Source organism: Amblyraja radiata, chromosome 4 (genome assembly GCF_010909765.2).
Source record: "Amblyraja radiata isolate CabotCenter1 chromosome 4, sAmbRad1.1.pri, whole genome shotgun sequence".
In the NCBI taxonomy this organism is placed as follows: domain Eukaryota; kingdom Metazoa; phylum Chordata; class Chondrichthyes; order Rajiformes; family Rajidae; genus Amblyraja; species Amblyraja radiata.
Window position 1 is genome coordinate 98378707 of NC_045959.1, and position 15822 is coordinate 98394528.

General features: G+C 45.0%; 1 protein-coding gene across 1 annotated transcript in view; it reads right to left on the reverse strand.

Moving 5' to 3' along the window:
• stac (SH3 and cysteine rich domain) overlaps positions 1-15822 on the reverse strand; it is a 106469-nt gene that overhangs the window by 10782 nt on the left and 79865 nt on the right. Inside the window, exon 11 of the mRNA XM_033020401.1 lies at positions 9607-9729. Coding sequence (XP_032876292.1) covers positions 9631-9729 — 99 coding nt within the window. The 3' untranslated portion in view covers positions 9607-9630. The remainder of the gene's footprint in view (positions 1-9606; positions 9730-15822) is intronic.

Below are 15822 nucleotides of genomic sequence, written 5' to 3' on the forward strand. Positions count from 1 at the left end.
TACTAGAGGTATTTAAGGTGAGCGGGAAAGGATTTAATAGGAGCCTGATGGGCAACTTTATCACACAGAAGGTGGTGGGTATATGGAATGAGCTGCCAGAGGAAGTAGTTGAAGCAGGTACAATAATAGCATTTAAAAGACATTTGATCAGGTACATTGCTAGGAAAGGTTCAGAACGATCTGGACCAAACATGGGAAAATGGCTCTACCTTACATGAATTATCTTGGTCCGAATGGCCGAGTTGGGCTGAAGAGCCTGTTTCCTTGCTGAATGTATCTATGACTGTGGCATTCACAGAACCATAGAGTCGTACAGCAAGGAATGTCCCAACTTCTATACCAATTTCTCTGACTGCTGAAGGCCAATATGCCCAATACGTCTTCTTCACCTCCCTATCTATTTGCGATGTCTTTGGAGCTAGGCACTTGTACTCCTTGATACCTTTGCTCCAAAACACTTTCCAGGGTCGTACCCATCACGGTGTAGGTCCTGCCCTGCTTTGACTTCCCAAAATACCATATCTTCCACTTTTCTGAATTAATCTCCCTTTGCCAGCACTTACCCGGCTGATTAAGATCCCACTGTAATTCTTGATAACCATCTTCACTGTCTACAATACTACACATTTTATTGTAATCTGCAAGCCTACTAATTATGCTTTGACCATTCCCATCTAAACTGTTGAAATTTCAGTTCAAATTGATCTATCAGTAAAGAGAATCACACAAAGGTACTACTTTAGCATTGATTCTGTCCCAGAATATATCTCCATGAATATTCCAAATTCAAACACGGTGGCATTCTGGTAGGGATGCTTCCTTGCACCACCAGAGATCCAGGTTCGATCCTGGCCTCGGGTAATGTCAGTGTAGAATTTGCATGTTCTCTCAATGACTGCGTGGGTTTCCTCCGGGTGCTCCGATTTCCTCCCACATCCTAAAGATGCTCGTTAATTGACCTCTGTGAATTTCCCCTAGTGGATGCGAAAGTGAGATAACATAGAACTAGTGTAAAACGGGTGATCGATGGTTGGCATGGAATTGGTGGGTCGAATGGCCTGTTTCCATCCTGTTTCTATCAGTCAATTCAATCAAAATTACTCTTTGCTGCTGCTTATTCAGTTAGCATTGCACCAACTTTGCAGTCAAAGATGCATTCATCCACTGTCGCATCTAGCTTCAAATTGCTTGTCCATTGCTATCTTATTTCCACTACAGCAAATAATTTCCAATAGGTTTCATGTCACATTTGCATTAGATTTGAAATCACATGAAATGTTTACATTGTTTAAAGGAGTAATCTAGAAGAAGGGTCTCGACCCGAAACGTCACCTTTTCTCCATAGATGCTGCCTCGCCCGCTGAGTTTCCCCAGCATTTTTTGTCTACCTTAGAACTATTTATTGATATGTTATGTTCCACTGATTTTGTATGGGGAGGTCACATTGGTAGAATCTGTCTGGAGTGAATGTAATGATGGAATTGAAAAATTCTAGTGACGTCTCTTGCACATTTTTCAGTTATGGTCCAAATAAAGAACGCATATGGCAAGCCTTTTGTATGTAGAATGAAATAAAAGACAGTGGTGGTAAATGGGTACAGAGGTGTACTTTACATTTGTGGGAGAAATAGAACTGGCAGCATATTTTTCCTCCATTGATGCCTTAGTCTAACTTTATTATCAGTCCACCAAGCTCAAAAGGTAAATTAAAGATAAACACAAAATGCTGGAGTAACTCAGCAGGACAGGCAGCATCTCCGTAGAGAAGGAATGGGTGATGTTTCGGGTCGAGACCCTTCTTCAGACTGCAGTCTGAGTTACTCCAGCATTTTGTGTCTATCTTCGGTTTAAACCAGCAGTTCCTTCAAAACTTCGAAAATTACTTTTTTATCAGGAAGGATCATGATTTGGTTGCCTCAGAGTGACATACTTATAGTTAAAGAGCCTTTAATTTAAACATCGCAATTTAGTAGTATGACTGTTAAGTGGGGCAGCATTGAATTTTATGATCTCATCTGCACATTCATCCTGCAGCTCATGTCTGCAGGTATGTTCACTGCACTAACAATGGTAGTTGCATTTGGCATTGTTACTCTCAAATAGTTTGGAAATTGAGCACAGAAATGTATGGTCTCTGCTTTCACTGCTAACCAATATTGGCATCCATTATATAGCAGTAACCCAGGATTAATAACAAAATGTCCTTCAATTGTTTTCTTTTTTGGAAATTGGACTCGGATGTAATTTGATGAAATTTAATTTACATACGTTTGTTGCCTGTTTCCCTCAAATAGACAGAGGATTCAAAGTTTACCTATTACTTACTTGAGGATGTAAGATAGTAATGTTACTTAGAGGCACTTAGACAGACAGGGAATGTAAGGACATTGACCATCTGCAGGCAAATGACATTAGTTTAAATTAGCATCTTAGTCGTGGACATTGCGGGCCAAACGGCCTGTTCCTGTGCTGTTCTGTACTATATTCATGAAAGGAATCTATAAAACAAGGGGTGGCACGATGGCGTAGTGGTAGAGTTGCTGCCTTACAGCGCCAGAGACTCGGGTTGGATCCTGACTACGGGTGCTGTCTGTATGGAGTTTGTACGTTCTCCCCGTGATCTGCGTGGGTTTTTTCCGAGATCTTCGGTTTCCTCCCACACCCCAAAGACATAGAGTTTTGAGGGTTAATTGGCTTGGTGTAAATGTAAAAATTGTCCCTAGTGTGTGCAGGATAGTGTTCACTGGTCGGCATGAACCCGGTGAGCCGAAAGGCCTGTATCTGCGCTGTATCTCTAAACTGAACTAAACAAACGGTCGGCCTTTCAACCCCACATATACATCCTATGTATGGGGTTGAAATACTTATTGTGTCACATTCCTGCCTTGGCTGAAACATATTGAATCGTTGCGGTTCAAGTGGTTATAATCGCACTGTAGGCCATATGTAGGTCACCTGCGATATCTGTCTAAAATGGGGATGGCCCAATCCCACGTATGGTGCTGAAGTTCTTTTTCTTCCAACTCAGAATGTTCCCTTGGATGTTGAGCACAGTTTTAACTGTAACGATGTCTTTCTATATATTTGTCCTAAAATAAGATTAAATTGTCATAAGATTAACTGTATTTGTAAACTTATCTGGCAACCAAACTTTAAATAACTGACACCAATCCAATGTATTTTTCGATGGATAGTTGAATGTAGTTCTAATTTTTGTTTGTATAATCTCTTTTTATTTGAACAATAATAGAAAAAAGGAAAATTGTATGAGAAGATCATACATAGTATTTGTACAGCTTCAATAAAGTGTTGTGTAAATACTTAACTTTTTAAAGCTTTCTCTGACTCCATCATTGAGCAATAAATTTGATTTTCTGCGCTTTCTACTTCATATCTTCCCTTATTTTATAATGATTGCAGTCATTCAAGACAGAACAATCGCTAATGAATGCACAGAATTCATTCAAGCAAATCTACATGATAACGAAAAGGGAGGGACACTCATAGCCAGTGTGCTTTTATTACGAAGTAGAAATCTCAGTGTAAAACACCCAAAAGAAACTCGTCTCAGCGCTTTGAAAGAACGAACCGATTATCCTCAGCTTTTTCCACAGCCCTGTAAATTTATCTTTCAAGGCAGAGTATTCTTGATCATGACTGATGATGTTAACAAAATGTCCTTATATGACATCCAGCTCATTCATCCTCTATCTTGAATTTATTTCTTCTGACCTGTCAACTGTTTACCATATTTTCCAGATTTCCAAAATCCACAGCCTCTTCTTTTCTGTACTCTTGTAGCGGCACCTGGTGGTGGGGCTGGTAAGTCAGAACCCTCATCGTTGGTCGGCACGGTCACATGACTGCGGGGGGTTCGTTTCGCGGGCTTTAAGTTATCAACGCTCCTCCCAGCGACAGGAGCTATGTTCTTCAGCTCGACTAGACATGCGTATTTACGGATTTCTGTTTGTTTTTTTGCGAATTAAAAAACTATTTCACTCAACCTGCCTACTCTCGCTTCACTCTCATTCTGCACCTCTTTTAGAATCAGACCATTTACTCTACCTTTAGTTTAGTTGACCTTAGTTTAGTTGAGTTTGGAGATACAGCGGGGAAACAAGCCCTTTGGCCCACCGAGTCCGCACCGACCAGCAATCCCAAATTGTCCCTGTTAGAGTGAAGGCCAAGGCATGTGAGCATAATGAAGTTTGGATGACTAGGGAAATTGAGGCTCTGGTCGTCAGCTCATCAGCCGTCACATAGAGCACATAATCCTCTGACATTTTCATCAGGGATCGCACCACAAGTCACATCTTCCCATCTCCACCCCTTCCTATTTTCTGCAGAGACCGTCCCCTTTGCAACTGCCTGGTTCAATCATCCCTTCCCACTCAAACCACCCCCTCCCCAGGTATTTTCCCCTGCAACTGCAGGAGATGCATCACCTGTCCCTTTACCTCCTCCCTCGACTTCATCCAGGGACCCTGACAGTCCTTTCAGGTGAGGGAGAGGTTTACTTGCACCACCTCCAACCTCATCTACTGTATCTGGTGCTCCAAGTGTGGGCTTCATTACACTGGCAAGACCAAGCATTGACTTGGAGATCGTTTCGTTGAATACTTACGCTCAGTGGGCATTGGCCTACATGATCTCCCGGTTGCCAAACATTTAAACTCCTTATCCCATTCCAGTACTGACCTTTCTGTCCTGGGCCTCCCCACAAATTGGAGGAACAGTTCCTCATATTTCGCTTCGGCAGCTTACCCAGCGGTCTGAACGTTGATTTCTCCAAGGTGAAGATGCTTGAGAAGCTGAATGGTCTGAAGGTGAATAGGTCACCTGGACTGGGTGGACTGCACCTGAAAGAGGTGGTTTCAGAGATTGTTGAGGCATTAGTAGTGATCTTTCACCAAATCAGTAGAGTCAGGTGGTGGCAGACAATTGGGAAAATTGCAAATATTACTACTGTTCAAGAGGTGAGTGTGGCAGAAGGGTGAAAACTATGGGCCAGTTAGCTTGACTTCAGTGGTTGGTAGGATGTTAGAGTCCAATATAAAATATATGTGGTTTCTGAGTACTTAGAAGTGCATGATAATACAAGGCCGAAGTCAGCATGGTTTTGTGAAAGGCAGATATTGCCTGATGAACCTTTTGGATTTATTTGAGGAAGTAAATAGCAGGATAGACAAAGGAAAGTCGGTGTATGTGGTTTACCTGGATTTTCAGAGGGCCTTTGATAAGGTGCCGCAGGTGAGGCGGCTAAGGAAGATGAGAGACAATGGTATCAGACAGAAGATACTAGCATGGATAGCAGGTTGGCTGGATGCCAGAAGGCAAAGAGTGGCAATAAAGGTTTTTTTTTCTGGTTGGCTGCCAGTGTGTAGCAGTTCCGCAGGGATCGGTGCTGGGGCTGCTATGCCTCACGCTGTATATTAATGATTTGGATGACAAGATTGAAGGCTTTGTGGCCACGTTTGCAGATGATATGAAGAAAGGTGGAGGGACGGCTAGTGTAGAGAAAGCAGGGACACTGCAGAGCAGTGTCAGGTAGGGGAGTGGCAGATTCTCCCACAGGTTGGGGGAGTGGACAGGACACATCCACTTGGACAGGTTGGGAGAGGGGGCAGAGAAGTGGCAGATGGAATATAGTGTAGCAAAGTGTGGAGTCATGCACTTTGGTAATAGGAAGAAAGGTGAAGACTATTTTCTAAATGGGGAGAGAATTCAGAAATCAGAGGTGCAAAGGGACATGGGAGTGCTCGTGTTGGATTCCAAAAAAGTTAATTTGCTAGTTGAATTGGTAGTAAGGAAGGCATATGCAATGCTAACATTTATTTCGGGAAGGCTACAATACAAAAACAGGGATGTAATGCTGAGGCTTTATAAGGCAGTGGTCATGCCGCATTTGGAGTATTGTGAGCATTTTGGGGCCCCATAACTGAGGAAGGATGTGCTGGCTTTTGAGAGGGTCGAGAGGAGATTTACGAGAATGATCCCAGGAATGAGTGGGTTAACATATGATGATAATTTGAAGGCACTGGGCCTGTACTCGCTGGAGTTTAGAAGGATGAGGGAGGACCTCATTGAAACTTCCCGAATAGTGAAAGGCCTGGATAGAGTGAATGTGGAGAGGATTTTTCCACTAGTGGGAGAGTCTTGGACAAGAGGCCACAGCCTAAGAATAAAAGGACGTACCTTTTGAAATGAGACGAGAAGAAATGTCTTTAGTCAGAGGGTTATGAGTCTGTGGAATTCATTGCCACGGACCGCTGTGGAGGCCGTCAATGGATATTTTAATGGCAGAGATAGATAGATTCTTGATTAGTGCGAGTGTCAGGGGTTATGGGGCAGAGGCAGGGAATGGGGTTGAGAGGGAAACATAGATCAGCCATGATTGAATGGCAGGGTAGAATTGATGGGCCGAATTAATTCTGCTCCTTGAACTTATGAACATAATCGTACTCTACCTTGAACTAAACATTATTCCCTTTATCCTGTATCTGTACACCGTGGACAGCTTAATTGTAATAATGTATAGTCTCTCTGCTGACTGGATAGCATGCAGTAAAAAAGCTTATCATTGTGCCTCGATACACGTGACAATAAGCAAAACAAAACTATACTAAGCTAAACATCCTCGTAAGTCTTCTCTGCATTCTTTCCAGCTTAACAAAATCCTTCCTATAGCAGGGTAACCAAAACTGAATACAATACTCCAAATGCAGCCTCACCAACGACCTGTTCAACTGTAAAGGGCCTGTCCCACTTATGTGTCCTTGGCACGCACATTACACGACCTCGTGGTCGCGTTGAGGCGCACAGGCGTCCTATGGCCGAGCGGGGCCGGTCCCACTTAGAAGCGCGGAGGGGTGAGTAGTTGTGCGCGACATCACGCGGGGCTCTGAAATTTTTGTAGGAACGAAATCTTCGCGCGCCAACGGCCTGTCGCGGAACTGACGGCCAAAGTGGGACAGGCCCAAGACTCTGGGGCGACACAACGTCTCACCTTCAACAGCAGCAGAAGCAGGTAAATGATCGCCGAACTCGGCCTGGGGCTCACGGCCGTTGCGGTCCGGATCCGCGCCCACTTCTACTCCCAGAGCGGGTGCCAAGAAAATTGAAGATAGACACAAAATGCTGGAGTAACTCAGCGGGACCGGCAGCATCTCTGGAGAGAAGCAATGGGTGACGTTTCGGGTCGAGACCCTTCTTTTCAGCCTGAAGAAGAGTCTCGACACGAAACATCACCCATTGCTTCTCTCCAGAGACGCTGCCAGTCCTGCTGAGTTACTCCAGCTTTGTGTCCATCTTCAAATGATGTCACGTGCTCCTTCGCTCGACCGTCGCGGCTCAACGCGACCACGTGGTCGCGTAATTAGCGTGCCAAGGACATAAGTGGGACAGGCCCTTAAGATAACATCCCAACTTTTATCCTCAATACCCCGAATGATGAAGGCCAATTAACCCAAAGCCTCAGAAAACATTATCTCCCATGTACAAAACAAACTGACTATCCCTCCTTAGCCCTTGTCTATCCACATGCATATATTTCCTCTCCCGCAACATTTCCGCCACAAATATTAGGCTCACTGGTCTACAGTTCCCAGCCTTTTCATTGTAGCCCTTATTAAATTGAGACATAGCATTAGCCACCCTGCTGTCAAGTTCACAAGTTATAGGAGTAGAATTAGGCCATTCGGCCCATCGAGTCCACTCCGCCATTCAATCATGGCTGATCTCTGCCTCCTAAACCCATTTTCCTGCCATTTTCCTGCCTTCTCCCCATAACCCTTGACATCTGTTCTAATCAAGAATTTGTCAATCTCTACCTTAAAAATATCCACTGACTTGTCCTCCACAGCCCTCTGTGGCAATGAGTTCCATGCATTAATTACCCTTTTACTAAAGAAGTTCCTCCTCATCTCCTTTCTAAAAGAGTGCCCTTTAATTCTGAGGCTGTGACCTCTGGTCCTAGACTCTCCCACCAGTGGAAACATCCTTTCTGCATTCACTCTATCCATGCCTTTCATAATTCTGTGTTTCAAAGAGGTCCCCCCTCAACCTTCTAAACTCCAGCGAGTAAAAGGCCCAGTGCTGTCAAACGCTCATCATATACGAACTGTTGTATTCGAGGGCTAAATAATTCACAAACTACACTTGGTGTCCAGAACCCGAAGTGTATTTATTACAAGCCAAACACGGCTGCCCTAAAGCCCTGCAGATCCCCCAGAGACCCTCCCTGAGGAAACATTCGTTTAGAGACAGAGCCCTCTAGTGGTGACTCCAGGACACAACACTAACTCCTGTGGCTCCACTTACAGATGACCACTGTGGTGACCACTTTGGTTTCTGAGGGGCCCTATTCTCTCTCTAGTAACATAAAACCTCTGGATTTTCCATAATGTACATAAAATGTACATTAAAATCTCTGGATTTTGCATATTATCTGCCAGAGCCATCTACTGCCTCCTTTGTGCCCCCCTGGTTTCCTTCTTAAGTATTGTCCTCGGTTTCCAAAACTCTCATAGTGATGCACTAGATCCCATTGCACAAACCTATCCCATGCCTCCTTCTTTTTCCTGACCAGCGCCTCGTTTCATTTTTGTCATCCAAGGTTCCTTATACCCACCTGCCTTGCCCTTCGCTGTGAGAGGAACGAGTGCCCTGAACTCTTGTCATCGCACCTTTAAAAGTATCGGAGTTTCTGCACATTCCTTTGCCCACAGACAACATACCCCAATCAACTTTAGCATGTTCCAGTCTAATACCATCAAAGATGGCTTTGCCCCAATTCAGGATTTTAACATGTCGGTTGTGACTACTTTGAAGCTAATAGAACAGCAGTTGCTGTTTTGCTAAGAGAACAATGGCTGCTGGTCCACTTAACAACTAGCTGAAAAACTGTCTGACAGAACCATGAAGATCCAATCCACCACTGTGATACAGGAACGGGAATCATTTGAAAGTAACACTGCACATCGTGCATTGGGGCATAGGTAAGTTTAATGAATCCATCTCGAAACTGGATTGACTATGCTCTATTAGAATGCCTAATAACGTGTAAAGGGATGGTAAAGACACTTGCCATTGTCATAGTTAGCGTATGTGTGGATATGACACGACTAATCCCCATGCACACAACTACAATAAAACTGAAATGTCCATCAGTCAAGAAAAAGAATCCTCAGATTATCAGCACATCTACCTCTAAGAAGCATCAATTTAGTTTATGTTTAGTTCAGAGATACAGCGCAGAAACAGACCCTTCGGCCCACCGAGTCTGTACCGACCAGTGATCCCCACACATTAACACTATCCTATTAATATCAAGCCAACTAACCTACAAATATGTACGTCTTTGGAGTGTGGGAGGAAACTAGAGATCTCTGAGAAAACCCACGCAAGTCACAGGTAGAACGTACAAACTCCATACAGACAAGCTCCCGTAATAAGGATCAAACCCGGGTCTCTGACGCTGTGAGGTAGCAACTCTATCGCTGCGCCACCACGTGGCCGCTCTTGTTTTTCAAAGTATTGATTTGATAGTCTGACTATTTTGTTACTATTGTGAGGCAAGACAGCCAATACCCCATTAAGTAACATTACCTTCATTGCATGGACATAGTGTCATCAGATTTTGAGCAGGACATCGAGTGGCACAAAACCCATCTTCTTCCCACTGTGCACCTTAATGAATCCATTATACTCTTCACCTTTGTCCACGCAGATCTGTGAATGAAAATTACAATTTGTAAGATTCATATAATATTCATTTTTGAAATGTTAAAATCCAATCTTCCTTATTCCCACCTGACTTCCCCTTCACTCTAACAGGAACATGCCAGCCCTGAACTCTAGTCACCACATTAAAAAAAAAACATCCTTATGTTCAAATGATCGAATTTGAAAGGAGATCTTGATGAAATTGTTGCAATTAACCCAAGAAACAGTCATTTCCAACATGTGCATATGTGAGCATGGAAGCCCCGAGGTTGGTGACAATGCTTCCATGCTGAACCTTTAGACATTTTAGACTTGATAGATACAGTGTGGAACCATCGAGTCCGTGCACGTTACACCCCTCTACACCAGGGGTTGACAACCTTGTTCTGCATAGGGGCCAGGACGCATGTCTGTGAGCGGATGGCGGGCCACATCTATCACGTGTACACTTGGATTCCGGCCCCATTCCGCCCCGGATGGTAGGCATCAAATCACGTGTTCACATAGATCCCGCCCTTTGGAGGACGCCACCCGGAGCACTGGCCCCTAGTTACGGGCGCTCACCAACATGGCGAACCTACGATCCATTGCCTTGGCTCTGTCCTGAAGGCAGTGGCTCAAATACTCACATTCATCGACGCTGGCCTATTGACAACGCCGTGATCATATTGAATGGCGGTGCAGGCTCGAAGGTCCGAATGGCCTACTCCTGCACCTATTTTCTATGTTTCTATGATCCCGACAGTGAAGCCCAGACACAGAAGGTGCATGGCCGTGCCGGCGGCTTTGGGCGGATGTGGTACAGCCAGAGCTCGGCGCTCGTCGGCGCTTGCCACTGCGGCCGCCAGTGCAGGCGTCCTTTCGTTACCGCGTCTGGGCGCCGCGGCCTCTGACCCGGGAGGTACCGGAGATGACGGAAGTCTGCGGGCTGGATAATTACGGGGAAAGAAATACGCCTGTGGGCCGGATGATTTTGGGTTACGGGTCGCATTCGGCCCGGGGGCCGTAGGTTGCCAACCCCTGCCGTACACTAACACCATCCTACACACCACGGACAATTTACAATTTCACCAAAGCCAATTAACCTACAAACCTGCATGTCTTTGGGATGTGGGAGGAAACCCGAGCACCCATGCAGTCTCAGGGAGAATGTACAAACTCCGCGCAGATAGCACCCGTCGTCAGGATTGAACCCGGGTACCTGGCGCTGTCAGGCAGCAACTCTACCACTGCACCACCATTTAACATTTAACGTTTAACGTTTCAAGAAGCTCTTGTCTGCAAAAGATAACTTAGGTGTTCTTCCCAGTCTACATGCATATTGAAAACTCCTAGACCACTGTAACTGCCTTTCTTTCATGCCTTTTCTATCACCTGATGTAATTTTGTACCCTATACAGAACAATACAGCGCAGGAACGGGCACTTCTGCCCACAATGTTTGTGCTGAACATGAGGCCGAGCTGAACTGATCTCATCTGCCTGAACAAGATCCCTATCTCTCTATTTCCTGCACTTCCATGTGCCTATCTATATGCCTTTTGAACGCCACTATCATATCTGCCTCCACCACCACCCCTGGCAATGTGTTCCAGGCCTCTCCGTGTAAAAACATGCCTCACACCTTCATCAAATGTTCCCCTTCTCACCTTATAGCTACGCCCTCTACTTTAGTTTTTAGTTTAGTTTAGAGATACAGCGCATAAACAGGCTCTTCCGCCCACCGGCCATCGATCCCTACACTATTAACACTATCCTACACACACTAGGACAATTTTACATCTACACCAAGCCAATTAACCAGCAAAACTGGACGTCTTTGGAGAGGAAACCAGAGATCTCGAATAAAACCCACGCAGGTCAGGGGAAGAACGTCCAAATTCTGTAAAGACGGCACCCCTGGTCAGGATCGAATCCAGGTCTCTGGCGCTGTAAGGCAGTAGTTCTACCGCTACACCACCATAATAATAATAATAATAAATTTTATTTATGGGCGCCTTTCAAGAGTCTCAAGGACACCTTACAAAAAACCATACTACCCTGAAGAAAGGTCTCGACCTGAAACACCACCTATTTCCTTCGCTCCATAGATGCTGCCTCACCTGCTGAGTTTCTCCAGCATTTTTGTCTACCTTATATTAACGCCTTGGTCATTTACATATATCACAAACAACAGCAGTCCCAGCACAGATCCCTGTGAAACTCCACTGGCCACAGACTCCAGCCAGAATATCTGCCTTCTATCACAACCCCCTGTCTTCTATGAATGAAACGGTTCTGAATCCGTACAACAAAGTCATCGTGAATCCCATCCATCTTAATCTTCTGGATCAGTCTATCACTCATGGCGTTCCCCAAGGCTCTGTTCTCGGTCCCCTCCTCTTCATCATCTACATCCTCCCCCTTGGTCATATACTCCGTCACTTCAAACTGGACTTCCATTGCTATGCTGATGACACCCAGATCTATCTCAGCACCAAGTCCCCCCACCACCCCCCTCTCTCCCATATCAACTCCTGCCTGTCAGCCATCAAATCTTGGATGCAACTCAACTTCCTTAAATTAAACAGTAACAGAATTTCTCCTCATTGGCTCCAAATCAACACTTACCAAAATTAACAGCCCCACTCTCACTATTGACGGCACCACTGCCTCCCCATCTCCTCAGGCCCGCAACCTTGGCGTGATCTTTGACTCAACCCTCTCCCTTGAGCCTCACATCCGCCATGTTGTCAAAACATCATTTTTTCACCTCCGCAACATTGCCAAAATCAGACCCTCTCTCATACCCCCCGCTGCTGAAAGACTCATCCATGCCTTCATCTCCTCCCGACTGGACTACTGTAACTCTCTTCTCTTTGGCATCAATTCCAGCAACATCAACCGACTCCAACTGGTCCAGAATGCAGCCGCCCGACTCATTACCCACACCAAATCCTGGCACCACATCACCCCAGTCCTCAAAGAACTTCACTGGCTTCCCATTTCCCACCGGATCATCTACAAAATCCTGGTCCTCACCTACAAAGCCCTCAGCCACTTGGCCCCCCCTTATCTCACTGACCTCCTCTCCCCCTACCAACCCTCACGGTCCCTCAGATCCATTTCAGCCGGTCTCCTCTCCATTCTGAAATCCAACCTCTGCACTTTTGGAGACAGAGCCTTCTCCAGGGCAGCTCCCAGGCTCTGGAACTCCCTCCCACAATTGATCCGAACTTCTGAGTCCCTCACCATCTTCCAGTCCCGCCTCAAGACCCATCTCTTCACGTCTGCATACCCCTAGTCCCATGTCCCCCTCCCCTTTGCATCTCTGTCTTACTGCTCTATTTAGTTTTGTTCTTGACTCACCATGTAAAGCGACTTTGAGTCCTTGAAAAGCACTATACAAATAAAATGTATTATTATTATTATTATTATTATTATCATGAGGCAGCTTATCAAAAGCCTTATTAAAATCCAATTATACAACATCCACTGCCCTACCCTTATCAATCTTCTTTGTCACCTCCTCACAAAACTCAATCAAGTTAGTGTGACATGTCCTGCCATGTACAAATCCATGCTGCCTATCCCTAATTAGCCCATTCTCTTCCAAATGGGTGTAAATCCTATCTGGAAGAATTTGCTCCAATAGTTTCCCTATCACTGATGAGGTTCACCAGCCTGCAGTTCCCTGGACTATCTCCCCTACTTAAACAAGGGAACATTATTCGCCATGTGCCAGTCCTTGGGATCTCGCCTGTGGCTGGAGATGAAGCAAAGATCCTCATCAAGGCCCCACAATCTCGCTCTTGCCTCCGTCAATAATCTGGGATAGATCCCATCAGGCACTGGAGACTTTTCCACCTTAATGCCCTTCAAGAGCCTCAGCACCACCTCCTTGCCGATCTCAAACTGGCCTAGCACATTTGTATTCTCCACACTGATCTCCCAGTCCTCCGTCTTCCTCCACATTTACTACTTCACCTACATTCTCCGTCTCCAAGCATAGATTCCCTGCTTTATCTTTGTGGTCCTACCTTCTCCCTGATCACTTCTTACTTTTAATGTCCTGGCTACTATTTGGAGGCATGTAAATAACTCCCAACAGGGTGTTTTACCCTTGCACTTCCCTAACGCTATGCACAAGGATTCTACATCTTCTTATCCTGTGTTGTTTTTTGCTAAGGATTGGATTTGATTTCTTACCCCACCCCCTCTTCCTTCCAGCCTGCCCTTTCGATAGGATATGTATCATGGGGACACATAGAATCATACAGAGCAGAAAGAGGCCCTTTGGCCCAACTTGCCCACACTAGTCCCACCTGCCTGGGTTTGGCCCATATCCCTCTAAACCTATCCTATCCATGTACCTGTCTACATGTTTCTCAGAGCCCTACCATACATTGAGCAACACTTGCCCATGTTAGACTTCCCAAAATGCAACCTCACATCTCTCTGTATTAAATTTATTCCTCAGCCCACCTGTCCAACTGATCAAGATCCTGCTGCAAAATTTGCCAACTATCTTCATTATCTACAACACCGGCCAATTTTGTGTCATCTGCAAACTCGCTAATCATGCCATGTATGTTCTCATCCAAATCATTGATATAGATGACAAAGAGGAATTTGCTTTCCATGAAGCTAATTTGTTATCCATTCAGCTATCTCTCCTTGGATCCCGTGTGCTCTAACCTTCCAGAGCAGCCTACCATGTAGAAACTTGTTGAATGCTTTACTGAAGTCCACATATACAACATGTACAGCTCTACCCTCATCAACCTTTTTGTTCACATCTTCAAAAATCCTTTAGTTATTTCCTCAAAAAACGCACCTAGATTTGTGAGACACAACAAAACCATGTTGACTATTCCTAATCACTCCTTATCAATCTAAATGCATGTACATCTTATCCCTCAGAATACTCTCTAGTAACTTTACGACTACAGGGTGGCATGATGGCGCAGTGGTAGTACTGCTGCCTTACAGTGCCAAAGACCCAGGTTTAATACAGAGTTTGTACGTTCTCCCCATGACCGCATGGGGTTTCTCTGAGATTTTTGGTTTCCTCCCACACTCCAAAGGCGTGCAGGTTTGTAGGTTAATTCGCTTGGTATACATGTAAATTGTCCCTCGTGTGTGTAGGATAGTGTTAATGTGAAAGGATCAGTGGTCGGTGCAAGCTCAGTGGGCCAAGGCTGTGATCCTCTTTCAGCATAACTCTGTGATGTCCACATCGTCGTATCTGCCAATTTCTAACTGCACTACAAGCTCATCCATTGTGATTGGTAGACTGCATGCATTCAAATACAACACCCACACTTCTGAATTCTCTATCCCTCTTCTCAAATTGCACCCCCCCCTCCCCCCCTGTTACCGGTAGACTCTTCTTTTCTAAACTTTGCTTTATTTCTTATTCTGGAGACTTCAGTAACTTCTCCTGCGCTCTCCTTCCCTTTAACCTATCCATACTTTGTCAGTCTGTCAGTATTTATTTTAAAATCCTATCTACAGCGTTCGTTATACGATTCGCCAAGACCCTGGTCCTGGCATGGTTTGAGATGGAGTCCATCCCATTGGAACTGTTCCATCCCTCCTGATGGCAATGTCCCACAAATTCAAACCTACTTCTCCCACACCAATCTATGAGCCTTGCCTTCAACTCTCTAATCTTGTAGACCCGAAGCCAATTTTCCCATGATTCAGCTAGTAATCCAGAGGTCTTTATCATTTTGGTTCTGCTTTTTAATTTAGTCAGTTTTAATTTAATAATTTAAATTTAGCTGCTCAAATTCCATCAGTAGAACTTCTTACCTTGTAGATAGACGACATTGTTGGTAGCCACGTAGACCACGACAATCAGATCCTTCCCCTCCTACTCCAAATTCCTTTGAAGGTCCAATGGTTTGATGTTTCAATGGTCCTTTATTGTCATGTATGCATTGCACACTGAAATTCTTTTTGCATAAGTCACATGCACGTCACCATATTTTGGCACAGTCCAAAATCCGGTCCACATGCTGGATGTACTGGAGCGCCCCCGATCCAGGTAAACCCAGGTAACCCCTCATCCTCCTGCAACTCAAGGAATAGAGCCCTAGCCTGCCCAACAAGGGCG